This window comes from Oncorhynchus nerka, linkage group LG6 (assembly GCF_034236695.1).
Source record: "Oncorhynchus nerka isolate Pitt River linkage group LG6, Oner_Uvic_2.0, whole genome shotgun sequence".
In the NCBI taxonomy this organism is placed as follows: domain Eukaryota; kingdom Metazoa; phylum Chordata; class Actinopteri; order Salmoniformes; family Salmonidae; genus Oncorhynchus; species Oncorhynchus nerka.
The window spans coordinates 18,010,962-18,037,779 of NC_088401.1; the positions used below are offsets into that span (position 1 = coordinate 18,010,962).

At 47.5% G+C, this 26,818-nt stretch overlaps 1 protein-coding gene across 4 annotated transcripts; it reads right to left on the reverse strand.

Annotated features, from left to right (window-relative positions):
* Positions 1 to 218: 218 nt before the first annotated feature.
* LOC115131081 (pyruvate dehydrogenase E1 component subunit alpha, mitochondrial-like) lies at positions 219 to 26,818 on the reverse strand. 4 transcript variants are annotated; one of them, XM_065019335.1, is made up of 12 exons: positions 26,657 to 26,818; positions 19,902 to 19,922; positions 6,789 to 6,857; positions 6,410 to 6,583; positions 5,878 to 6,004; positions 5,651 to 5,742; positions 5,472 to 5,564; positions 5,246 to 5,401; positions 5,102 to 5,173; positions 1,779 to 1,846; positions 1,333 to 1,441; positions 219 to 1,220 (listed from the first exon to the last, which is right to left on the reverse strand). In XM_065019335.1, exons 1-12 carry the CDS (start codon positions 26,717 to 26,719, stop codon positions 1,056 to 1,058), a joined length of 1,209 nt encoding a protein of 402 aa, XP_064875407.1. In that variant the 5' UTR covers positions 26,720 to 26,818; the 3' UTR covers positions 219 to 1,055. The 4 variants fall into 4 exon arrangements, with proteins under 4 accessions (XP_064875407.1, XP_064875406.1, XP_064875408.1 ...); XM_065019334.1 differs by having other exon boundaries at positions 5,472 to 5,579; XM_065019336.1 differs by lacking the exon at positions 19,902 to 19,922 and having other exon boundaries at positions 5,472 to 5,579.

Sequence of the window (26,818 nt, forward strand, 5' to 3'; positions counted from 1 at the left end):
CTGACGTCATGACTTGGCCTAGTCCCCCCCCGTCTCCCCCCGTCTCCCCCCCCCCCCCAGACTTCCCAGTTGTCTTGAAAGCACCATTATATTCATGGATGTAAAATAACTGGATAGGTGGATGCCAGATGGCTCCTTGTAAGTAATGAACAGCTATCTGGTACATTATTAGCTGTCTGCACACAGAACTTTCCAGTGTCAGACACAAACACGTCATACAGACTCAGACAACTTTATTGCTCCAATCAAATCACAACAGTATTACAATCGTTCAGTTCTCACAGATGTTCCTCATCAGTTTATCAGGGCTTGGATCGGTATCTGCTCCTCACGGAGAGGAGGGAGGGAGGCAGAGAAGACGAGAAGGAGAAAGGAGGTGAGAGAAATGAACTACCATTGCTTGTCTCTTTTCCTATGATAACATAACGACTTGCAGTCTGGTGTCTCGTTATTTTATCTATCAAAGTGCAACGAGTGCTACAATAACATCTGGGTCAGAGGTCATACATTAACAGATGTGAGCATTAGAAACAGAGAGACTTGGTTTAACCTAAAAAACCACCCCCACACACACACCCTTAGCCTGGGGTGGCCAATCCTGGTTCTGAAGTGTTCTAGGGTGTGCAACCTTAGTAAGTATCAGCATGAACACACCAGATCCAGCTAAGGAATGTCTTGGTGACTGATTGAATCAGGTGTGTTAGTGCTAGACTGGAACAACAGTCTGCCCTAAGACATACACCTCCCACCTACAGTCCCTCAGTATCAGGAGAACACATCAATATAAAACGACATACTATACTCTATACATACCAGTGACAGAGAGCCAGAAGAGACGGACTGGTTTGGAATGCTGCTACAGACTGAACTCTGAACTACAAGGTCATGACCTCTCATATTGTGCGTTTAGTGACAACTAACGAGGGAATGAGAAGAGGGACGGAGGAGGAGTAGACTTTCACCCAGGGGTTGGTGTTGCAGAGGGTAGGAAGGGATGTGTAGCTGATAGACTGCACAGTAGTTTGGTTCGTGTGTGTGCGTGCGTGTGTGTGAGTCTAGCTGACAGACTTCAGTTTGACCCAGGGGTTGGTCCCGCGGACCTCCATGGGCAGATCGTTGGCAAAGATGTGGTTACAGAGCTCGTCCAATGGTGGCTCAGGGTCAGAGATGGCAAACTGGGCTGCGTCCTCGATCACCTTCCTGATGTCTACATCCATCTCCTGTATGGAGAAAGGAAGGACAGAAAGAGGGATGGCAAGGAGGGAAACCATTTGAGTAATTGGACCACCTCTGTGTGTGTGTGGATGCGTGTCGGTGAAGGTGTGTGTGTACCTTGATCTCCTCCACAGAAGCCATGTTGTTGGACAGCATACGTTCCTTCAGCATGGTGATGGGGTCACTCTTACTGCGCACTTCCTGGATCTCCTCACGTGAGCGGTAGCTACAGGAAGTTACATCACACACAGGAAGAGGACTTAGACATGATTAGCAAGGTTCTGCACCAGCCCTTGGTTGAGAGAGAGACAGAGAGAGAGACAGACCTGGAAAGGAAGCAGTGCTCTTCCCAAACCAACACTGCACTACACTAAGAGGGGAAAGGGGGGGGGGTTAAACTAGGGAGTGGCAACACAAGGAGGTGGGCAGGGCTAAAAACAGAATAGAGAGGGAGGGAGGGAGAGAGATGGGAGATGTGGTGAGGAGTGAGGGGGCGGGGAGAGACAGGGTGCTCAGTTGACGAACACATGGTCAGGGGTCAAAGGTCAGAGATCATGTCTCACCTAACCCCGGGGTCGCTCATGCTGTGTCCATGGTAACGGTAGGTCTCCAGCTCCATCACAATAGGACCCTGCCAAGGAGGTTTCAAAAGCAAGACATTCAACAAGCTAGCCAACCCCATCATCATACTGCAGAATAGCCTGAATAGCCTGCAGCAGACCAGGAGTGCAAGGCCAGTTACAACTGTACTAGACTGTCTCTATTCTGCTGGTCACTGAGCCTCCCTCTGTCAGGGAAGAGACACTGGTGGGATACTAGAATAGGATCAGCTCTTTGTCAGGGAAGAGACACTGGTGGGATACTAGAATAGGATCAGCCCTCTGTCAGGGAAGAGACACTGGTGGGATACTAGAATAGGATCAGCCCTCTGTCAGGGAAGAGACACTGGTGGGATACTAGAATAGGATCAGCCCTCTGTCAGGGAAGAGACACTGGTGGGATACTAGAATAGGATCAGCCCTCTGTCAGGGAAGAGACACTGGTGGGATACTAGAATAGGATCAGTCCTCTGTCAGGGAAGAGACACTGGTGGGATACTAGAATAGGATCAGCTCTTTGTCAGGGAAGAGACACTGGTGGGATACTAGAATAGGATCAGCTCTTTGTCAGGGAAGAGACACTGGTGGGATACTAGAATAGGATCAGCCCTCTGTCAGGGAAGAGACACTGGTGGGATACTAGAATAGGATCAGCTCTCTGTCAGGGAAGAGACACTGGTGGGATACTAGAATAGGATCAGCCCTCTGTCAGGGAAGAGACACTGGTGGGATACTAGAATAGGATCAGTCCTCTGTCAGGGAAGAGACACTGGTGGGATACTAGAATAGGATCAGCTCTTTGTCAGGGAAGAGACACTGGTGGGATACTAGAATAGGATCAGTCCTCTGTCAGGGAAGAGACACTGGTGGGATACTAGAATAGGATCAGTCCTCTGTCAGGGAAGAGACACTGGTGGGATACTAGAATAGGATCAGTCCTCTGTCAGGGAAGAGACACTGGTGGGATACTAGAATAGGATCAGCTCTTTGTCAGGGAAGAGACACTGGTGGGATACTAGAATAGGATCAACTCTTTGTCAGGGAAGAGACACTGGTGGGATACTAGAATAGGATCAGCTCTTTGTCAGGGAAGAGACACTGGTGGGATACTAGAATAGGATCAGTCCTCTGTCAGGGAAGAGACACTGGTGGGATACTAGAATAGGATCAGCTCTTTGTCAGGGAAGAGACACTGGTGGGATACTAGAATAGGATCAGCTCTCTGTCAGGGAAGAGACACTGGTGGGATACTAGAATAGGATCAGCCCTCTGTCAGGGAAGAGACACTGGTGGGATACTAGAATAGGATCAGCCCTCTGTCAGGGAAGAGACACTGGTGGGATACTAGAATAGGATCAGCTCTCTGTCAGGGAAGAGACACTGGTGGGATACTAGAATAGGATCAGCTCTCTGTCAGGGAAGAGACACTGGTGGGATACTAGAATAGGATCAGCCCTCTGTCAGGGAAGAGACACTGGTGGGATACTAGAATAGGATCAGCCCTCTGTCAGGGAAGAGACACTGGTGGGATACTAGAATAGGATCAGCCCTCTGTCAGGGAAGAGACACTGGTGGGATACTAGAATAGGATCAGCTCTCTGTCAGGGAAGAGACACTGGTGGGATACTAGAATAGGATCAGCCCTCTGTCAGGGGGAAGAGACACTGGTGGGATACTAGAATAGGATCAGCCCTCTGTCAGGGAAGAGACACTGGTGGGATACTAGAATAGGATCAGCTCTCTGTCAGGGAAGAGACACTGGTGGGATACTAGAATAGGATCAGCTCTTTGTCAGGGAAGAGACACTGGTGGGATACTAGAATAGGATCAGCTCTCTGTCAGGGAAGAGACACTGGTGGGATACTAGAATAGGATCAGCCCTCTGTCAGGGAAGAGACACTGGTGGGATACTAGAATAGGATCAGCTCTCTGTCAGGAAGAGACACTGGTGGGATACTAGAATAGGATCAGCCCTCTGTCAGGGAAGAGACACTGGTGGGATACTAGAATAGGATCAGTCCTCTGTCAGGGAAGAGACACTGGTGGGATACTAGAATAGGATCAGCCCTCTGTCAGGGAAGAGACACTGGTGGGATACTAGAATAGGATCAGCTCTTTGTCAGGGAAGAGACACTGGTGGGATACTAGAATAGGATCAGCCCTCTGTCAGGGAAGAGACACTGGTGGGATACTAGAATAGGATCAGCCCTCTGTCAGGGAAGAGACACTGGTGGGATACTAGAATAGGATCAGCCCTCTGTCAGGGAAGAGACACTGGTGGGATACTAGAATAGGATCAGCCCTCTGTCAGGGAAGAGACACTGGTGGGATACTAGAATAGGATCAGCTCTCTGTCAGGGAAGAGACACTGGTGGGATACTAGAATAGGATCAGCCCTCTGTCAGGGAAGAGACACTGGTGGGATACTAGAATAGGATCAGCCCTCTGTCAGGGAAGAGACACTGGTGGGATACTAGAATAGGATCAGCTCTTTGTCAGGGAAGAGACACTGGTGGGATACTAGAATAGGATCAGTCCTCTGTCAGGGAAGAGACACTGGTGGGATACTAGAATAGGATCAGCCCTCTGTCAGGGAAGAGACACTGGTGGGATACTAGAATAGGATCAGCCCAGGGAAGAGACACTGTCAGGGAAGAGACACTGGTGGGATACTAGAATAGGATCAGCCCTCTGTCAGGGAAGAGACACTGGTGGGATACTAGAATAGGATCAGCCCTCTGTCAGGGAAGAGACACTGGTGGGATACTAGAATAGGATCAGTCCTCTGTCAGGGAAGAGACACTGGTGGGATACTAGAATAGGATCAGCCCTCTGTCAGGGAAGAGACACTGGTGGGATACTAGAATAGGATCAGTCCTCTGTCAGGGAAGAGACACTGGTGGGATACTAGAATAGGATCAGCTCTTTGTCAGGGAAGAGACACTGGTGGGATACTAGAATAGGATCAGCTCTTTGTCAGGGAAGAGACACTGGTGGGATACTAGAATAGGATCAGCTCTTTGTCAGGGAAGAGACACTGGTGGGATACTAGAATAGGATCAGCCCTCTGTCAGGGAAGAGACACTGGTGGGATACTAGAATAGGATCAGCCCTCTGTCAGGGAAGAGACACTGGTGGGATACTAGAATAGGATCAGTCCTCAGACATTAGATTGTCTGAGACAAAGTGATTCTTAACACTCTAAGCTCTTAAACAAGCTATCACTTTTTCATCTCTGCACCAATCAGAACTCCTCTTCTCCAGCTCTATAACCAATCATAGTTCACCTTCCCGGCTCTGCAGTAGTCTGCAGCAAACTTGATGGCCTCCCTCACACACAGCACGTCCATGCCATCCACCTACAACACAGGGACAGAGGGGTCAGTATAGCAAAGATACACTCATTGACTGTGTGTGTGTGTGTGTCCTACCTTGATTCCAGGTATATAGTCTCCTCTCTTGAAGTAGTCAGTGCTAGCAGAGGATCTCTCTACAGACGTCCCCATGCCAAACTTGTTGTTCTCACAGATGAAGATACACGGCAGCTTCCACAGAGCCGCCATGTTGAACGACTCAAAGATCTGGCCCTGATTGGACAAGAGCAGAGACGATGATGATGATTTAATAACTTCATTGTAACTGTTAGATAGACCTCACCTGGTTGGCTGCTCCGTCTCCATACAGCGCCACGCACACCTGGTTGTTGCCCTGGTACTGACAGGCTAGTGCCACACCAGCACCCAATGGAACCTGTAGACACACACACTGCGAGAATGCATGTTCCCCTCTCGGTCTAGGTTTGTGTGTGAGAGAGTCTGACCTGTTCAGAGAGTTACCTGAGCCCCCACGATTCCATTCCCTCCATAGAAGTGTTTAGCGTACATGTGCATAGAACCACCTTTGCCCTTGGCCACACCTCCTCTACGACCTGAGAACAAGAGACAGAGAGAGAATAGAAATCTATGTCAGGTGGAAGGATCAGTTTATCTTCCTTAAATCCTGACTGTAACCATTAGGAGGAAATACAAATCTGACCTTCGATCAGTTTCTAGGTGTGTCTCACCTGTGAGTTCAGCCATGATCTCTCTAACGGATACACCCCGTGTGAAAGTGTAGCCATGGGCGCGGTACGCTGTGATCAGGTGGTCTGTTGGGTTGATGCCCGCCTCGATGCCCATCGCACACGCCTCCTGTAACACAACCAACAACAGCAGCTAGGAGAGAGAAGGGGAGTGTGTGTATGTTCCTTTCTCTCTTGCTGTGTGTGTGTTCTAATCTATATGTAATGTGTGTGTGTGTGTGTGTGTGTGTGTGTGTGTGTGTGTGTGTGTGTGTGTGTGTGTGTGTGTGTCTAATCTATATGTAATGTGTGTGTGTTCTAATCTATATGTAATGTGTGTGTGTGTGTGTGTGTGTGTGTGTGTGTGTGTGTGTGTGTGTGTAGTGTGTGTGTGTGTGTGTGTGTAGTGTGTGTCTGTGTGTGTGTGTGTGTGTGTGTGTGTGTGTGTGTGTGTGTGTGTGTGTGTGTGTGTGTGTGTGTGTGTGTGTGTGTGTGTGTGTGTGTGTGTGTAGTGTGTGTGTGTGTGTGTTGTGACCTGTCCGTCGTAGAGGTGGCAGAAGCCTCTGATGATCTTCTGCTTGTAGAGCTGGTCAGCCTTCAGCTCCATGCGTCTCATGGTCTGCATGGTCCTGTAGTACTGGAGGCCCTGTTCTCTGGTCAACACCGCTGTCTCAGAGGGGCCCGCCTCCAGGCGGTGCAGCTCACACTTCTATTGGACAGCACAGGAGAGGGAGGGAGACAGGCAGCTCAACCAATCAACCAGATAAGTTTGATGAGGAAGTTTCCATTTCATTCTGCATCTCGGGCTTGTTCAGCAGGGTATGATAGAAGTGTGTTGTGTAGAAGAGACATGTCCAGGAGAAATCTATTCAGTATGTGTCACATGCATTTGTTTTGTGTGTATGTGGATTCACCTTGATGTCAAAACTGGTCTGTGGGGTGAAGTCAGTGAAGAAGCGTGAAGACAACACCATCCTGGCCCCCTGCAGAGAGAGAGCATGACAGGAGAGCTATACACACACACACACACACACACACACACACACACACACACACACACACACACACACACACACACACACACACACACACACACACACACACACAGGAAAATCCAATGGCCCCACCCCCGAAGGCTAAATCCAGCCCTGGGCCACAGTGTGAAAGGAGGACTGGGGTTCTGCAGAAGGAACGTGGCTGAGGTTCAGGTTGCTCTGTTTGGATCCGAATGGCTGGTTCTAACTAGGTCTGGGTGATTTGGTACTAACTGGTGGTTGTCGGGGTGTTGCTGGGGTCGGTCGGCGAGGTTAAATCGACATGTTTGGACAGGCCAATCAGCAGCTGGGAGGGAACAGAGGAGCCACCCAATTAGACCAGAGCACAGCCAGAGCAGTCTGACACCTGAACTCTAGATCTCTACTACCACCACCACCACAGCAGCGCACCACCCACTGACACAGCGCACCACCCACTGACACAGCGCACCACCCACTGACACAGCACACCACCCACTGACACAGCGCACCACCCACTGACACAGCACACCACCCACTGACACAGCACACCACCCACTGACACAGCGCACCACCCACTGACACAGCACACCACCCACTGACACAGCGCACCACCCACTGACACAGCGCACCACCCACTGACACAGCACACCACCCACTGACACAGCGCACCACCCACTGACACAGCACACCACCCACTGACACAGCGCACCACCCACTGACACAGCGCACCACCCACTGACACAGCACACCCACTGACACAGCCCAACACCACCCCCACTGACACAGCACACCACCCACTGACACAGCGCACCACCCACTGACACCCACTGACACAGCGCACCACCCACTGACACAGCACACCAACACCACACCACCCACTGACACAGCACACCACCCACTGACACAGCGCACCACCCACTGACACAGCACACCAACACCACACCACCCACTGACACAGCACACCACCCACTGACACAGCACACTACCCACTGACACAGCGCACCACCCACTGACACAGCACACCAACACCACACCACCCACTGACACAGTGCACCACCCACTGACACAGCACACCACCCACTGACACAGCACACCAACACCACACCACCCACTGACACAGTGCACCACCCACTGACACAGCACACCACCCACTGACACAGCACACCACCCACTGACACAGCGCACCACCCACTGACACAGCACACCACCCACTGACACAGCACACCACCCACTGACACAGCGCACCAAAGAGAGTCAGGGCAGGACCTCTATTAGTACACACACAGGCTGCCAACACTAGGCTATGTTCTATATGAGCTGTGTTTTGTTCAAGGTCTTACAGGCTAGAGCAAGTCTTATAGGATAGAGCAGGTCTTACAGGTTAGAGCAGGTCTTATAGGCTAGAGCAGGTCTTACAGGCTAGAGCAGGTCTTATAGGCTAGAGCAGGTCTTACAGGCTAGAGCAGGTCTTATAGGCTAGAGCAGGTCTTACAGGTTAGAGCAGGTCTTATAGGCTAGAGCAGGTCTTACAGGTTAGAGCAGGTCTTATAGGCTAGAGCAGGTCTTATAGGCTAGAGCAGGTCTTACAGGCTAGAGCAGGTCTTATAGGCTAGAGCAGGTCTTACAGGTTAGAGCAGGTCTTACAGGTTAGAGCAGGTCTTATAGGCTAGAGCAGGTCTTATAGGCTAGAGCAGGTCTTATAGGCTAGAGCAGGTCTTATAGGCTAGAGCAGGTCTTACAGGTTAGAGCAGGTCTTATAGGCTAGAGCAGGTCTTACAGGCTAGAGCAGGTCTTACAGGCTAGAGCAGGTCTTATAGGCTAGAGCAGGTCTTATAGGCTAGAGCAGGTCTTACAGGCTAGAGCAGGTCTTATAGGCTAGAGCAGGTCTTATAGGCTAGAGCAGGTCTTATAGGCTAGAGCAGGTCTTACAGGCTAGAGCAGGTCTTATAGGCTAGAGGAGGCCTACAGGCTAGAGCAGGCCTACAGGCTAGAGCAGGTCTTATAGGCTAGAGCAGGTCTTACAGGCTAGAGCAGGTCTTATAGGCTAGAGCAGGTCTTATAGGCTAGAGCAGGTCTTACAGGCTAGAGCAGGTCTTATAGGCTAGAGCAGGTCTTACAGGCTAGAGCAGGTCTTACAGGTTAGAGCAGGTCTTATAGGCTAGAGCAGGTCTTACAGGCTAGAGCAGGTCTTACAGGCTAGAGCAGGTCTTATAGGCTAGAGCAGGTCTTATAGGCTAGAGCAGGTCTTACAGGCTAGAGCAGGTCTTATAGGCTAGAGCAGGTCTTATAGGCTAGAGCAGGTCTTATAGGCTAGAGCAGGTCTTACAGGCTAGAGCAGGTCTTATAGGCTAGAGGAGGCCTACAGGCTAGAGCAGGCCTACAGGCTAGAGCAGGTCTTATAGGCTAGAGCAGGTCTTACAGGCTAGAGCAGGTCTTATAGGCTAGAGCAGGTCTTATAGGCTAGAGCAGGTCTTACAGGCTAGAGCAGGTCTTATAGGCTAGAGCAGGTCTTACAGGCTAGAGCAGGTCTTATAGGCTAGAGCAGGTCTTATAGGCTAGAGCAGGTCTTACAGGCTAGAGCAGGTCTTATAGGCTAGAGCAGGTCTTATAGGCTAGAGCAGGTCTTATAGGCTAGAGCAGGTCTTACAGGCTAGAGCAGGTCTTATAGGCTAGAGCAGGTCTTACAGGCTAGAGCAGGTCTTACAGGCTAGAGCAGGTCTTACAGGCTAGAGCAGGCCTTATAGGCTAGAGCAGGTCTTATAGGCTAGAGCAGGTCTTATAGGCTAGAGCAGGTCCTACAGGCTAGAGGTCTTATAGGCTAGAGCAGGTCTTACAGGCTAGAGCAGGTCTTATAGGCTAGAGCAGGTCTTATAGGCTAGAGCAGGTCTTATAGGCTAGAGCAGGTCTTACAGGCTAGAGCAGGTCTTATAGGCTAGAGCAGGTCTTATATGCTAGAGCAGGTCTACAGGCTAGAGCAGGTCTACAGGCTAGAGCAGGTCTTACAGGTTAGAGCAGGTCTTATAGGCTAGAGCAGGTCTTATAGGCTAGAGCAGGTCTTACAGGCTAGAGCAGGTCTTACAGGCTAGAGCAGGTCTTACAGGCTAGTGCAGGTCTTATAGGCTAGAGCAGGTCTTATAGGCTAGAGAAGGTCTTATAGGCTAGAGCAGGTCTTATAGGCTAGAGCAGGTCTTACAGGTTAGAGCAGGTCTTATAGGCTAGAGAAGGTCTTACAGGCTAGAGCAGGTCTTATAGGCTAGAGCAGGTCTTATAGGCTAGAGCAGGTCTTATAGGCTAGAGCAGGTCTTACAGGCTAGAGCAGGTCTTACAGGCTAGAGCAGGTCTTATAGGCTAGAGCAGGTCTTATAGGCTAGAGCAGGTCTTATAGGCTAGAGCAGGTCTACAGGCTAGAGCAGGTCTTACAGGTTAGAGCAGGTCTTATAGGCTAGAGCAGGTCTTATAGGCTAGAGCAGGTCTTACAGGCTAGAGCAGGTCTTATAGGCTAGAGCAGGTTTTATAGGCTAGAGCAGGTCTTACAGGCTAGAGCAGGTCTTACAGGCTAGAGCAGGTCTTACAGGTTAGAGCAGGTCTTACAGTTTAGAGCAGGTCTTATAGGCTAGAGCAGGTCTTATAGGCTAGAGCAGGTCTTATAGGTTAGAGCAGGTCTTATAGGCTAGAGCAGGTCTTATAGGCTAGAGCAGGTCTTACAGGTTAGAGCAGGTCTTATAGGCTAGAGCAGGTCTTACAGGCTAGAGCAGGTCTTACAGGCTAGAGCAGGTCTTACAGGCTAGAGCAGGTCTTACAGGCTAGAGCAGGCCTTATAGGCTAGAGCAGGTCTTATAGGCTAGAGCAGGTCTTATAGGCTAGAGCAGGTCCTACAGGCTAGAGGTCTTATAGGCTAGAGCAGGTCTTACAGGCTAGAGCAGGTCTTATAGGCTAGAGCAGGTCTTATAGGCTAGAGCAGGTCTTATAGGCTAGAACAGGTCTTATAGGCTAGAGCAGGTCTTATAGGCTAGAGCAGGTCTTACAGGCTAGAGCAGGTCTTATAGGCTAGAGCAGGTCTTATAGGCTAGAGCAGGTCTTACAGGTTAGAGCAGGTCTTACAGGTTAGAGCAGGTCTTATAGGCTAGAGCAGGTCTTATAGGCTAGAGCAGGTCTTATAGGTTAGAGCAGGTCTTATAGGCTAGAGCAGGTCTTATAGGCTAGAGCAGGTCTTACAGGTTAGAGCAGGTCTTATAGGCTAGAGCAGGTCTTACAGGCTAGAGCAGGTCTTACAGGCTAGAGCAGGTCTTATAGGCTAGAGCAGGTCTTATAGGCTAGAGCAGGTCTTACAGGCTAGAGCAGGTCTTATAGGCTAGAGCAGGTCTTATAGGCTAGAGCAGGTCTTATAGGCTAGAGCAGGTCTACAGGCTAGAGCAGGTCTTACAGGTTAGAGCAGGTCTTATAGGCTAGAGCAGGTCTTATAGGCTAGAGCAGGTCTTACAGGCTAGAGCAGGTCTTATAGGCTAGAGCAGGTTTTATAGGCTAGAGCAGGTCTTACAGGCTAGAGCAGGTCTTACAGGCTAGAGCAGGTCTTACAGGCTAGAGCAGGTCTTATAGGCTAGAGCAGGTCTTACAGGTTAGAGCAGGTCTTACAGGTTAGAGCAGGTCTTATAGGCTAGAGCAGGTCTTATAGGCTAGAGCAGGTCTTATAGGCTAGAGCAGGTCTTATAGGCTAGAGCAGGTCTTATAGGCTAGAGCAGGTCTTATAGGTTAGAGCAGGTCTTATAGGCTAGAGAAGGTCTTATAGGCTAGAGCAGGTCTTATAGGCTAGAGCAGGTCTTACAGGTTAGAGCAGGTCTTATAGGCTAGAGCAGGTCTTACAGGCTAGAGCAGGTCTTATAGGCTAGAGCAGGTCTTATAGGCTAGAGCAGGTCTTACAGGTTAGAGCAGGTCTTATAGGCTAGAGCAGGTCTTACAGGCTAGAGCAGGTCTTATAGGCTAGAGCAGGTCTTATAGGCTAGAGCAGGTCTTATAGGCTAGAGCAGGTCTTAGGCTAGAGCAGGTCTTACAGGCTAGAGCAGGTCTTATAGGCTAGAGGAGGCCTAGGTCAGGCCTTAGAGCAGGTCTTATAGGCTAGAGCAGGTCTTACAGGCTAGAGCAGGTCTTATAGGCTAGAGCAGGTCTTATAGGCTAGAGCAGGTCTTACAGGCTAGAGCAGGTCTTACAGGCTAGAGCAGGTCTTACAGGCTAGCGCTCTTATAGGCTAGAGCAGGTCTTATAGGCTAGGCTCTTACAGGCTAGAGCAGGTCTTACAGGCTAGAGCAGGTCTTATAGGCTAGAGCAGGTCTTATAGGCTAGAGCAGGTCTTACAGGCTAGAGCAGGTCTTATAGGCTAGAGCAGGTCTTACAGGCTAGAGCAGGTCTTACAGGCTAGAGCAGGCCTTATAGGCTAGAGCAGGTCTTATAGGCTAGAGCAGGTCTTATAGGCTAGAGCAGGTCCTACAGGCTAGAGGTCTTATAGGCTAGAGCAGGTCTTACAGGCTAGAGCAGGTCTTATAGGCTAGAGCAGGTCTTATAGGCTAGAGCAGGTCTTATAGGCTAGAACAGGTCTTATAGGCTAGAGCAGGTCTTATAGGCTAGAGCAGGTCTTACAGGCTAGAGCAGGTCTTATAGGCTAGAGCAGGTCTTATAGGCTAGAGCAGGTCTTACAGGTTAGAGCAGGTCTTACAGGTTAGAGCAGGTCTTATAGGCTAGAGCAGGTCTTATAGGCTAGAGCAGGTCTTATAGGCTAGAGCAGGTCTTACAGGCTAGAGCAGGTCTTACAGGCTAGAGCAGGTCTTATAGGCTAGAGCAGGTCTTATAGGCTAGAGCAGGTCTTACAGGCTAGAGCAGGTCTTATAGGCTAGAGCAGGTCTTATAGGCTAGAGCAGGTCTTATAGGCTAGAGCAGGTCTACAGGCTAGAGCAGGTCTTACAGGTTAGAGCAGGTCTTATAGGCTAGAGCAGGTCTTATAGGCTAGAGCAGGTCTTACAGGCTAGAGCAGGTCTTATAGGCTAGAGCAGGTTTTATAGGCTAGAGCAGGTCTTACAGGCTAGAGCAGGTCTTACAGGCTAGAGCAGGTCTTACAGGCTAGAGCAGGTCTTATAGGCTAGAGCAGGTCTTACAGGTTAGAGCAGGTCTTACAGGTTAGAGCAGGTCTTATAGGCTAGAGCAGGTCTTATAGGCTAGAGCAGGTCTTATAGGTTAGAGCAGGTCTTATAGAGCAGGTCTTAGGCTAGAGCAGGTCTTAGGTCTTATAGGCTAGAGCAGGTAGAGCTCTTATAGGCTAGAGCAGGTCTTAGGTTAGAGCAGGTCTTATAGGCTAGAGCAGGTCTTAGGCTAGAGCAGGTCTTATAGGCAGGTCTTAGAGAGCAGGTCTTACAGGCTAGAGCAGGTCTTATAGGCTAGAGCAGGTCTTACAGGCTAGAGCAGGTCTTATAGGCTAGAGCAGGTCTTATAGGCTAGAGCAGGTCTTATAGGCTAGAGCAGGTCTTACAGGCTAGAGCAGGTCTTATAGGCTAGAGGTCAGGCTACAGGCTAGAGCAGGCCTACAGGCTAGAGCAGGTCTTATAGGCTAGAGCAGGTCTTACAGGCTAGAGCAGGTCTTATAGGCTAGAGCAGGTCTTATAGGCTAGAGCAGGTCTTACAGGCTAGGCAGGTCTTACAGGCTAGAGCAGGTCTTACAGGCTAGGTCTTAGGCTAGAGCAGGTCTTATAGGCTAGAGAAGGTCTTACAGGCTAGAGCAGGTCTTACAGGCTAGAGCAGGTCTTATAGGCTAGAGCAGGTCTTATAGGCTAGAGCAGGTCTTACAGGCTAGAGCAGGTCTTATAGGCTAGAGCAGGTCTTACAGGCTAGAGCAGGTCTTACAGGCTAGAGCAGGCCTTATAGGCTAGAGCAGGTCTTATAGGCTAGAGCAGGTCTTATAGGCTAGAGCAGGTCCTACAGGCTAGAGGTCTTATAGGCTAGAGCAGGTCTTACAGGCTAGAGCAGGTCTTATAGGCTAGAGCAGGTCTTATAGGCTAGAGCAGGTCTTATAGGCTAGAGCAGGTCTTACAGGCTAGAGCAGGTCTTATAGGCTAGAGCAGGTCTTATAGGCTAGAGCAGGTCTTACAGTCTTATAGGCTAGAGCAGGTCTTAGGCTAGGCAGGTCTTATAGGCTAGAGCAGGTCTTACAGGCTAGAGCAGGTCTTATAGGCTAGAGCAGGTCTTACAGGCTAGAGCAGGTCTTATAGGCTAGAGCAGGTCTTATAGGCTAGAGCAGGTCTTATAGGCTAGAGCAGGTCTACAGGCTAGAGCAGGTCTACAGGCTAGAGCAGGTCTTACAGGTTAGAGCAGGTCTTATAGGCTAGAGCAGGTCTTATAGGCTAGAGCAGGTCTACAGGCTAGAGCAGGTCTTACAGGTTAGAGCAGGTCTTATAGGCTAGAGCAGGTCTTATAGGCTAGAGCAGGTCTTACAGGCTAGAGCAGGTCTTATAGGCTAGAGCAGGTCTTATAGGCTAGAGCAGGTCTTACAGGCTAGAGCAGGTATTACAGGTTAGAGCAGGTCTTACAGGCTAGCGCAGGTCTTATAGGCTAGAGCAGGTCTTATAGGCTAGAGAAGGTCTTATAGGCTAGAGCAGGTCTTATAGGCTAGAGCAGGTCTTACAGGTTAGAGCAGGTCTTATAGGCTAGAGCAGGTCTTACAGGCTAGAGCAGGTCTTATAGGCTAGAGCAGGTCTTACAGGCTAGAGCAGGTCTTACAGGCTAGAGCAGGTCTTATAGGCTAGAGCAGGTCTTATAGGCTAGAGCAGGTCTACAGGCTAGAGCAGGTCTTACAGGTTAGAGCAGGTCTTATAGGCTAGAGCAGGTCTTATAGGCTAGAGCAGGTCTTACAGGCTAGAGCAGGTCTTATAGGCTAGAGCAGGTTTTATAGGCTAGAGCAGGTCTTACAGGCTAGAGCAGGTCTTACAGGCTAGAGCAGGTCTTACAGGCTAGAGCAGGTCTTATAGGCTAGAGCAGGTCTTATAGGCTAGAGCAGGTCTTATAGGCTAGAGCAGGTCCTACAGGCTAGAGTAGGTCTTATAGGCTAGAGCAGGTCTTATAGGCTAGAGCAGGTCTTACAGGCTAGAGCAGGTCTTATAGGCTAGAGCAGGTCTTACAGGCTAGAGCAGGTCTTACAGGCTAGAGCAGGCCTTATAGGCTAGAGCAGGTCTTATAGGCTAGAGCAGGTCTTATAGGCTAGAGCAGGTCCTACAGGCTAGAGGTCTTATAGGCTAGAGCAGGTCTTACAGGCTAGAGCAGGTCTTATAGGCTAGAGCAGGTCTTATAGGCTAGAGCAGGTCTTATAGGCTAGAGCAGGTCTTACAGGCTAGAGCAGGTCTTATAGGCTAGAGCAGGTCTTATAGGCTAGAGCAGGTCTTACAGGCTAGAGCAGGTCTTATAGGCTAGAGCAGGTCTTACAGGCTAGAGCAGGTCTTATAGGCTAGAGCAGGTCTTATAGGCTAGAGCAGGTCTTACAGGCTAGAGCAGGTCTTATAGGCTAGAGCAGGTCTTACAGGCTAGAGCAGGTCTTATAGGCTAGAGCAGGTCTTATAGGCTAGAGCAGGTCTTATAGGCTAGAGCAGGTCTTAGCAGGTCTAGAGCAGGTCTTACAGGTTAGAGCAGGTCTTATAGGCTAGAGCAGGTCTTATAGGCTAGAGCAGGTCTTACAGGCTAGAGCAGGTCTTATAGGCTAGCAGGTCTTATAGGCTAGAGCAGGTCTTACAGGCTAGAGCAGGTATTACAGGTTAGAGCAGGTCTTACAGGCTAGAGCAGGTCTTATAGGCTAGAGCAGGTCTTATAGGCTAGAGCAGGTCTTATAGGCTAGAGCAGGTCTTACAGGCTAGAGCAGGTATTACAGGTTAGAGCAGGTCTTACAGGCTAGCAGGTCTTATAGGCTAGAGCAGGTCTTATAGGCTAGAGCAGGTCTTACAGGCTAGAGCAGGTCTTACAGGCTAGAGCAGGTCTTACAGGCTAGAGCAGGTCTTACAGGCTAGAGCAGGTCTTATAGGCTAGAGCAGGTCTTATAGGCTAGAGAAGGTCTTACAGGCTAGAGCAGGTCTTACAGGCTAGAGCAGGTCTTATAGGCTAGAGCAGGTCTTATAGGCTAGAGCAGGTCTTACAGGTCTTATAGGCTAGAGCAGGTCTTACAGGCTAGAGCAGGTCTTACAGGCTAGAGCAGGCCTTATAGGCTAGAGCAGGTCTTATAGGCTAGAGCAGGTCTTATAGGCTAGAGCAGGTCCTTAGAGGTCTTATAGGCTAGAGCAGGTCTTACAGGCTAGAGCAGGTCTTATAGGCTAGGCAGGTCTTATAGGCTAGAGCAGGTCTTATAGGCTAGAGCAGGTCTTACAGGCTAGAGCAGCTTAGGTCAGGTCTTATAGGCTAGAGCAGGTCTTACAGGCTAGAGCAGGTCTTATAGGCTAGAGCAGGTCTTACAGGCTAGAGCAGGTCTTATAGGCTAGAGCAGGTCTTATAGGCTAGAGCAGGTCTTACAGGCTAGAGCAGGTCTTATAGGCTAGAGCAGGTCTTACAGGCTAGAGCAGGTCTTATAGGCTAGAGCAGGTCTTATAGGCTAGAGCAGGTCTTATAGGCTAGAGCAGGTCTTACAGGCTAGAGCAGGTCTAGCAGGTCTTACAGGTTAGAGCAGGTCTTATAGGCTAGAGCAGGTCTTATAGGCTAGAGCAGGTCTACAGGCTAGAGCAGGTCTTATAGGTTAGAGCAGGTCTTATAGGCTAGAGCAGGTCTTATAGGCTAGAGCAGGTCTTAGGCTAGAGCAGGTCTTATAGGCTAGAGCAGGTCTTATAGGCTAGAGCAGGTCTTACAGGCTAGAGCAGGTATTACAGGTTAGAGCAGGTCTTACAGGCTAGCGCAGGTCTTATAGGCTAGAGCAGGTCTTATAGGCTAGAGAAGGTCTTATAGGCTAGAGCAGGTCTTATAGGCTAGAGCAGGTCTTACAGGTTAGAGCAGGTCTTATAGGCTAGAGCAGGTCTTACAGGCTAGAGCAGGTCTTATAGGCTAGAGCAGGTCTTACAGGCTAGAGCAGGTCTTACAGGTCAGGTCTTATAGGCTAGAGCAGGTCTTATAGGCTAGAGCAGGTCTACAGGCTAGAGCAGGTCTTACAGGTTAGAGCAGGTCTTATAGGCTAGAGCAGGTCTTATAGGCTAGAGCAGGTCTTAGGAGCAGGTCTTATAGGCTAGAGCAGGTTTTATAGGCTAGAGCAGGTCTTACAGGCTAGAGCAGGTCTTACAGGCTAGAGCAGGTCTTACAGGCTAGAGCAGGTCTTATAGGCTAGAGCAGGTCTTATAGGCTAGAGCAGGTCTTATAGGCTAGAGCAGGTCCTACAGGCTAGAGTAGGTCTTATAGGCTAGAGCAGGTCTTATAGGCTAGAGCAGGTCTTACAGGCTAGAGCAGGTCTTATAGGCTAGAGCAGGTCTTACAGGCTAGAGCAGGTCTTACAGGCTAGAGCAGGCCTTATAGGCTAGAGCAGGTCTTATAGGCTAGAGCAGGTCTTATAGGCTAGAGCAGGTCCTACAGGCTAGGCTTATAGGCTAGAGCAGGTCTTACAGGCTAGAGCAGGTCTTATAGGCTAGAGCAGGTCTTATAGGCTAGAGCAGGTCTTATAGGCTAGAGCAGGTCTTACAGGCTAGAGCAGGTCTTATAGGCTAGAGCAGGTCTTATAGGCTAGAGCAGGTCTTACAGGCTAGAGCAGGTCTTATAGGCTAGAGCAGGTCTTACAGGCTAGAGCAGGTCTTATAGGCTAGAGCAGGTCTTATAGGCTAGAGCAGGTCTTACAGGCTAGAGCAGGTCTTATAGGCTAGAGCAGGTCTTACAGGCTAGAGCAGGTCTTATAGGCTAGAGCAGGTCTTATAGGCTAGAGCAGGTCTTATAGGCTAGAGCAGGTCTACAGGCTAGAGCAGGTCTACAGGCTAGAGCAGGTCTTACAGGTTAGAGCAGGTCTTATAGGCTAGAGCAGGTCTTATAGGCTAGAGCAGGTCTTACAGGCTAGAGCAGGTCTTATAGGCTAGAGCAGGTCTTATAGGCTAGAGCAGGTCTTACAGGCTAGAGCAGGTATTACAGGTTAGAGCAGGTCTTACAGGCTAGCGCAGGTCTTATAGGCTAGAGCAGGTCTTATAGGCTAGAGAAGGTCTTATAGGCTAGAGCAGGTCTTATAGGCTAGAGCAGGTCTTACAGGTTAGAGCAGGTCTTATAGGCTAGAGCAGGTCTTACAGGCTAGAGCAGGTCTTATAGGCTAGAGCAGGTCTTACAGGCTAGAGCAGGTCTTACAGGCTAGAGCAGGTCTTATAGGCTAGAGCAGGTCTTATAGGCTAGAGCAGGTCTACAGGCTAGAGCAGGTCTTACAGGTTAGAGCAGGTCTTATAGGCTAGAGCAGGTCTTATAGGCTAGAGCAGGTCTTACAGGCTAGAGCAGGTCTTATAGGCTAGAGCAGGTTTTATAGGCTAGAGCAGGTCTTACAGGCTAGAGCAGGTCTTACAGGCTAGAGCAGGTCTTACAGGCTAGAGCAGGTCTTATAGGCTAGAGCAGGTCTTATAGGCTAGAGCAGGTCTTATAGGCTAGAGCAGGTCCTACAGGCTAGAGTAGGTCTTATAGGCTAGAGCAGGTCTTACAGGCTAGAGCAGGTCTTATAGGCTAGAGCAGGTCTTATAGGCTAGAGCAGGTCTTATAGGCTAGAGCAGGTCTACAGGCTAGAGCAGGTCTTACAGGTTAGAGCAGGTCTTATAGGCTAGAGCAGGTCTTATAGGCTAGAGCAGGTCTTACAGGCTAGAGCAGGTCTTATAGGCTAGAGCAGGTTTTATAGGCTAGAGCAGGTCTTACAGGCTAGAGCAGGTCTTACAGGCTAGAGCAGGTCTTACAGGCTAGAGCAGGTCTTACAGGCTAGAGCAGGTCTTATAGGCTAGAGCAGGTCTTATAGGCTAGAGCAGGTCTTATAGGCTAGAGCAGGTCCTACAGGCTAGAGCAGGTCTTATAGGCTAGAGCAGGTCTTACAGGCTAGAGCAGGTCTTATAGGCTAGAGCAGGTCTTATAGGCTAGAGCAGGTCTTATAGGCTAGAGCAGGTCTACAGGCTAGAGCAGGTCTTACAGGTTAGAGCAGGTCTTATAGGCTAGAGCAGGTCTTATAGGCTAGAGCAGGTCTTACAGGCTAGAGCAGGTCTTATAGGCTAGAGCAGGTTTTATAGGCTAGAGCAGGTCTTACAGGCTAGAGCAGGTCTTACAGGCTAGAGCAGGTCTTACAGGCTAGAGCAGGTCTTACAGGCTAGAGCAGGTCTTATAGGCTAGAGCAGGTCTTATAGGCTAGAGCAGGTCTTATAGGCTAGAGCAGGTCTTACAGGCTAGAGCAGGTCTTATAGGCTAGAGCAGGTCTTATAGGCTAGAGCAGGTCTTACAGGCTAGAGCAGGTATTATAGGCTAGAGCAGGTCTTACAGGCTAGAGCAGGTCTTATAGGCTAGAGCAGGTCTTACAGGCTAGAGCAGGTCTTATAGGCTAGAGCAGGTCTACAGGCTAGAGCAGGTCTACAGGCTAGAGCAGGTATACAGACTAGAGCAGGTCTTACAGGTTAGAGCAGGTCTTATAGGCTAGAGCAGGTCTTATAGGCTAGAGCAGGTCTTACAAGCTAGAGCAGGTCTTATAGGCGAGAGCATGTCTTATAGGCTAGAGCAGGTCTTACAGGCTAGAGCAGGTCTTATAGGCTAGAGCAGGTCTCACAGGCTAGAGCAGGTCTTACAGGCTAGAGCAGGTCTTATAGGCTAGAGCATGTCTTATAGGCTAGAGCAGGTCTTACAGGCTAGAGCAGGTTTTATAGGCTAGAGCAGGTCTTACAGGCTAGAGCAGGTCTTACAGGCTAGAGCAGGTCGTATAGGCTAGAGCAGGTCTTATAGGCTAGAGCAGGTCTTATAGGCTAGAGCAGGTCTTATAGGCTAGAGAAGGCCTACAGGACAGCAGAGCTATGAGCTCCTTACCTCTGACACGGTTTGGGCTCCCTACAAGAAAGCCAGGGAGAGAGAGGGTGGAGAGAAGGGGGGGGGGGGGGGGGGGGATCGATAATAATTCATCTTTAAAACACTATAGGGGAACCTGTCTTAAAAGGAACCTAAAAGCACAGTCCCTAGGGCATAGTATCTTTGTAACCATGAAAGTTGTGCTGATAAGTTCAGGGTGAGAGAATGAGGCTGAGCGGGTGTGCTGAAGTTCAGAAAGCGCATTACAGAGGAAAGTCTATAGACCATAGACCATCACTAGCCTACACTCCTTCATATACTGTCAATGCTACGTACCAACATCAGAGTGCCACCATGCGTCAAACATAAATTGTAGATGGCGCAGGTACAACGAAGACATACTAGCCTGAGGAAAGAATGGACATGAGCATTATGACAGTATAAAAGGTCAGCAGTTTTGGTCAACCACGGTCAGCCAGTGCTGTAATAAGAGTGTAAAACAATGAATGTGAAGATTGGCTAGCAAATAAACATACTGTGCAGGTAGTCTGTATTTGTGGAACGATTCCATAAATTTGTCAAATGAACTGCCAATATGTCAACATCCCATTCAAACAATGCAGTCACAGCCGTACTCTGGCTGAAACCAGCTGATGATAGGAATCAGACAAGTTGTCAATGCAACTGATACTGTATCATAATATATCTCACAGCTTTCCAAGAAAACAAACAAGGACACATTTATGGTCTGTTTACCATGGTCTGTGTGCCATTAGGAGGGTGAATGGCCCAGACAAAAGACGTGTCTTTGAACAGGTTATGGTAGTAGGTGCCAGGCGCACCGTTTTGTGTGAAGAACTGCAACGCTACTGGGTTTTTCGTGCTCAAAAGTTTCCCGTGTGTATCAAGAATGGTCCACCGCCCAAAGGACATCCAGCCAACTTGACACAAACTGTGGGAGGTATTGGAGTTAACATGGGCAAGTATCCCTGTGGAACGCTTTAGACACATTGTAGAGTCCATGCCCCTATGAATGGAGGCTGTACTGAAGGGAAAAGGAACTCAATATTAGGAAGGTGTTCATAACGTTTGGTATACTCAGTGTATTTTCCATTATCATACCATTCCGGAACATTGAGGGCTCATCACAGAGATCCTGTTAAATTAGGGGCTATGGTTGTGCCCTGCGTACAAACAACCACCATGGACAGCGCTTAGATAAGAGCGAATGCTGAATCCGCACCATGGCCACTGAACAATGCCGCGGTCTGATGCCTCTATTAGTTCAAATGTGAATTCCATAAACCTGAATATCCCCACGTAGAGGGCTTGGGCTGTTACATGGGCTTTGGTTGCTATCGTGCAAGTCAGTTTATAACATTACATCATTAGTTACTCAGAGTTCCCCACATTGACATCGGCCTCAGGCCTATGGCGCTAACCTTGGAAAAGTAATTCACATTTCTACATCTACATCCTCTATTACTAAATGGGATAGATCAAATGGTGCAGTTCTATGCAATCTGCTAGCCATACCAACTATGTCACTATCAACCATCAGACAGGGCCTGCAACCATCTATTGAACGTAGCTTATTTGAGCTGAAGACTTCATGAGACTTTAAAAATGGCAAACAACTTGGGTTGATGCAACTGAATTACAACAGCTTACTTCCTAAACTGGATTCCATCAAGATCTGGGCTATGCAGATGATTCCGGACACTCTGGTATTGACTGAAACTTGGATATCTGTGGACACTGGTATTGACTGAAACTTGGATATCTGTGGACACTCTGGACTGATATTAATATTGAGGGTTATAATGTGTTCAGAGCTGACAGACAGGGTAGAGGAGTGGCCATTTTTATGAAAATCATTTATTTCCCTTGCCCCAAAATTTGAGCTACTATCTTTAAGCCTTTGTCCGGGGAGAAATGTATCCATAACTGTTATAAGGGTCTACTGACCTCCCTTGGCTAACCTTTGGGTACTCGAAGAGTTAACTAGTTTGTTGTCTTTTACAAAATCAGAAGTTATTATCCTGGGTGACCTAAATTATGATGTGGAAATGCAGGCTTCAGACAACCTAAAATAAATGTGTAATGATCTAAACCTAACCCAGTTGGTGACTAAACGTACATGGCCCAACCCAAAAGATCCTATAAAGTCAACTCTGATTGGTCTAACCTTAATGGATACACCAGAGAAATAAATTTCCATTGGTGTATTTGCCCAAGACATTAGTGATCATTGTCCAGTGTTAGAGATGTGAGAATACAAAAATATAAGCCTTGTGTCGTCACAAAGAGGAACTTTAAAAACGTCCGTTAACACAGGCTTTTTTTTGACATCATCTTTATTTTAGTGACCTTGATTGCATTTCAGCTGTCCCTGAACCTGATGTAGCTTTGAGCCTCTTTGCATATGTCTTCAATACTATTGTGGATAATCATGCTCCCTTCAAAAAAGGAAGAGTTAAAAAGGTAGATGGAATGGCTGGTACATTCCGGAATGTTTAGTCATTCTTAATAGAGATGATGCTTCGGTCAAGGCCAGGAACACAGGCTTAGGCCCGGACTGGCAAGCATAAAGCAACTGAGGAATTGTTGTGTATGACAAATAAGAAAGGCTAAATCGATTATTATGTAACACATCTTTTGGATTGTAATGGAACTAAATTCTGGAAAACTGTTAAATCCCTGAAGGGTTCTACTTCCTCCCCTCTGCCACAAAACAAGTGTATTCAGACACTGGTCTCATTATGGGGGAAAATGCCTTCATTGATGCATTTAATCACCATTTTATTTCAGCGGGCTCTCTTTGAAATAACTTCTAAGCCTCTTCACAATGATATTGGATTGGATGTTCACAGGAGAAACGTGCTGAATGATCAGAGGAGTTAGTCAAAGTTTTCTTTTAGGCTATTTACAGAAAAATAAGTCCTGGATGCTTTGCTAGCAATAGACAACAAGAAATTCACAGGGGGCCGACCAATTGGACCCCAGTCTGCTTAAGTGTGCAGCGCCCATCATTGTTGGCTCAATAACCTCACTTTTTTAAAAATGTAACATTATTATCAGGAAATACACCAAAAGTATGTAAATGATCTGTGCTGCCACTCCATAAGGACGGGGACAGTAGTGGTCTTCATCATTATCTCACCACTCCATAAGGACGGGGACAGTAGTGGTCTTCATCATTATCTCACCACTCCATAAGGACGGGGACAGTAGTGATCTTCATCATTATCTCACCACTCCATAACAGTAGTGGTCATCATCATTATCTCACCACTCCATAAGGACAGTAGTGGTCTTCATCATTATCTCACCACTCCATAAGGACGGGGACAGTAGTGATCTTCATCATTATCTCACCACTACATAAGGACGGGGACAGTAGTGGTCTTCATCATTATCTCACCACTCCATAAGGACGGGGACAGTAGTGATCTTCATCATTATCTCACCACTCCATAAGGACGGGGACAGTAGTGGTCTTTATCATTATCTCACCACTCCATAAGGACGGGGACAGTAGTGGTCTTCATCATTATCTCACCACTTCATGGCTGGCTAGGATTCTTGAATCCTTGGTAAATGTACAACCTCTTCTTTATCTGAGAAATGTATTTTGAATGTAAACCAATCAGGGTTCAGGCCTGTGCATAGCACTATTACAGCAACCACGTTAGTTTTTAATGATCTAGTCAATGCTTTACACACCAAAATTAAATGTGTTGCTTTGTTTGCGGACCTGTCAAAAGCTTTTGACTGTTGATCATGCTATTTTATTGACCAAATTGTCCTCGGTAGGTCTGAGCCCTGACGCCTGTTGATGGTCTCATGATCATCTTAGTGACAGAACTCAGTCTATCGTGATTAATGGGGTTAAGTCTGAATTTCTTGATGTACATAAAGGTGTACCACAGGGGTAAATTATAGCTATGCAGGAATCCCTCGCCTACAGGCAAAACTAAATAGATGTTGTTTTCAAACTCTCGCAAGAATGTTTCAGATGAACTACTCGTTCACTCAGATGGTTCTCCAATCGAACGTGTTCCCAGACATAAATAATTAGGCATTTGGATTGATATGGATTTGACGTTTAAAAAACCTATAGGTGATCTGGTTAAGAACCTACGTTTTAAAGTGGTCTTTTTCTACAGAAACAGATCATTCATTTCTCTAAGAAGGAAGCAGATTATTCAGTCAGCCTTATCTGTTCTTGATTATGGTGATATTATTTATCAAAGTGCAGCTGCTACTACTCTTAAACCATTGGATGCCATCTACCATAGTGTCCTTCATTTTGTTACAGGTTTGACACTAACCACTAAATCCTGTATCAAAAGGTTGGCTGGACTTTCCTAAAGACCTGCAGATCTCTACATTTCTCCCTTTGTGTTTACGAGGCCCTACTTCAGAAACGTCTGTCTTATCTAACTTTGCTGTTGAAGTGTAGACACCTGAGTTGCCTAACCCTTTCACAGGATTGGTTAACTACCGAGCTAGATACATCTGCTTTTATACTTTACAAAAATAAACGCAGCATGCAAGAATTACAAAGATGTTACGGAGTTAAAGTTCATGGGGAAATCAGTCAATTTGTAAAAAGATTCATTAGGCCCTAATCTATGGATTTGACATGACTGGGAATACAGACACAGTGGGGGAGAACAAGTATTTGAGACACTGCCGATTTTGCAGGTTTTCCTACTTACAACGCAAGTAGAGGTCTGTAATTTTTATCATAGGTACACTTCAACTGTGAGAGACAGAATCAAAAATTCAGAAAATCACATTGTAAGATTTTTAAGTAATTAATTTGCATTTTATTTATAAAAATTACAGACATCTACATGCTTTGTAAGTAGGAAAACCTGCAAAATTGGCAGTGTACTTGTTCTCCCCACTGACTGTATGCATCTGTTGGTCACAGATACCTTTAGAAACAAAATTGGCCACACAATGGGACTCAGGATCTCGTCACGCTATTTCTGTGCATTCAAATTGCCTTCAATAAAATACAATTGTGTTTGCTATCCATAGCTTAGGCTTGCCTATACCATAACCCCACCATGGGGCAATCTGTTAACAACGTTGACATCAGCAAACCGCTCGCCAACACGACGCCATACACGTGGTCTGCGGTTGTGAGGCCGTTTGGATGTACTTTCAAATGCTCTAAAACTACATTGGAGGCAGCTTATGGTAGAGAAATGAACACTCAGTTATCTGGCAACAACTTTGGTGGATGTTCCTGCAGTCAGCATGCCAATTGCACGCTCCCTCAACTTGAGACATCTGTGTTGTGTTACAGAACTGCACATTTTAGAATGACCTTTTATTGTCCCCAGCACAAGGTGCACCTGTGTAATGATCATGCTGCTTAATCAGCTTCTTGATATGCCACACCTGTCAGTAGGATGGATTGTTTTGGCAAAGGAGAAATGCTCATTAACAGGTATGTAAACAAATGTGATTTTTTGGTTTGTTGAGGGAAATAAGCTTTTGTATATATGGATCTTTCATTTCAGCTCATGAAACACAGGACCAACACTTTAGATGTTGCGTTCAGCGTAGTTTTAATGCACCGTATTGCTGGAACAAAATTCAAAATACAATTAATCTTGATGTTCTGGTGCCATTTCGAGGCAATTTGAAGTATTGATTACAGACTTATTTGTGGAGTAATGCAACTGTTTTTCTGGGTGATTTGTGCTTCCCATGACTGTTTTTGTATTTTAATTACACACACACACACACACACACAGTCAAAAGTTCTGACACCTACTCATTCAAGAGGTTTTTATTTTTTTTACTATTTTCTACATTGTAGAATAATAGTGAAGACATCAAAACTATGAAATATCACATATGGAATCATGTAGTAAACAAAACAGTGTTAAACAAATCACTACCTCTTGAAGCTGGTTGAGAGAATGCCAAGAGTGTGCAAAGCTGTCATCAAGGCAAAATGTGGCTACTTTGAATAATCTCAAATATAAAATATATTTAGATTTGTTTGCAATTTTTTGGTTACTAAATGATTCCATATATGTTCTTTCGTAGTCTTGACGTCTTCACTATTATTCTACAATGTAGAAAACACATTTGTAAAACAGAATGAGTAGTGTATAATGTGTATATTTATGTTGCATATACAGGGCGCATTTGTAAAAGAGGCCTAGTTCTCAATATGTTTTCCCTAAAAAAGCCAGTGCACCTGTTCCCTTTGTCCCTGTACTTCCTAATCAACTTTTAGGAAATAAAAATAAGACTGCAAAACTCGTGGCGCAGTGATTTAAGGCACTGCATCTCAGTGCTTGAGGCGTCACTACACAAACACCCGGGATCGAATCTAGGCTGTGTCACAACCTGCCCTGATTGGGAATCTCATATGGACTGGTCGTGTAAATAATAATTTGTTTTTAACTGGCTTGCCTAGTTAAATAAAACATAAATAAATTATCCAGCTACATCTATGTTCGAATTTTATCTGGCCGAATAGAACAAATGCATGGACACGCTGTCATCAATGCAAGCGCCGAACAACAATGATTTGGATATTGTGTTGTTCAGTTGGTGCTGTGAGTGACCATGTTAACAGGCCGACATCTACAAGGTCAGCACTGCTATCTGGGACTGAAGCTACTAGCAACCTCTCATCTGGCAAATATCGTCAGCTAGCTAGCTCGCTATCTCATAGCGAAATCACCTAGCTAGCTTTCAGCACCATGGACAGCGGCACGTAGGTTGCCAGCAGTACGTACCACATTCTTGCTGGCGTTGCCAAGTCGGTACACGTTTGAGATGAGGATCAACATCTTTTGCATGCTACTGGACACTTCGTTGTAGCATCAGTACAGAAGAGCCGATTTAGCTAGCTAACGGATTAAAGGCGACAACAAATATCAGCTGACACTTTCGTGGTG

Excerpts from the sequence above, each read along its gene's own strand:
- LOC115131081 (XM_065019334.1), bottom strand. The coding sequence starts at position 26,719 with ATGCAAAAGATGTTGATCCTCATCTCAAACGTGTACCGACTTGGCAAC. Across the intron at positions 6,584-6,788 it reads AGACCAGTTTTGACATCAAG|AAGTGTGAGCTGCACCGCCT; the intron begins GTGAATCCACAT and ends GCTGTCCAATAG. Across the intron at positions 1,221-1,332 it reads CTTCTGTGGAGGAGATCAAG|GAGATGGATGTAGACATCAG; the intron begins GTACACACACAC and ends TTCTCCATACAG.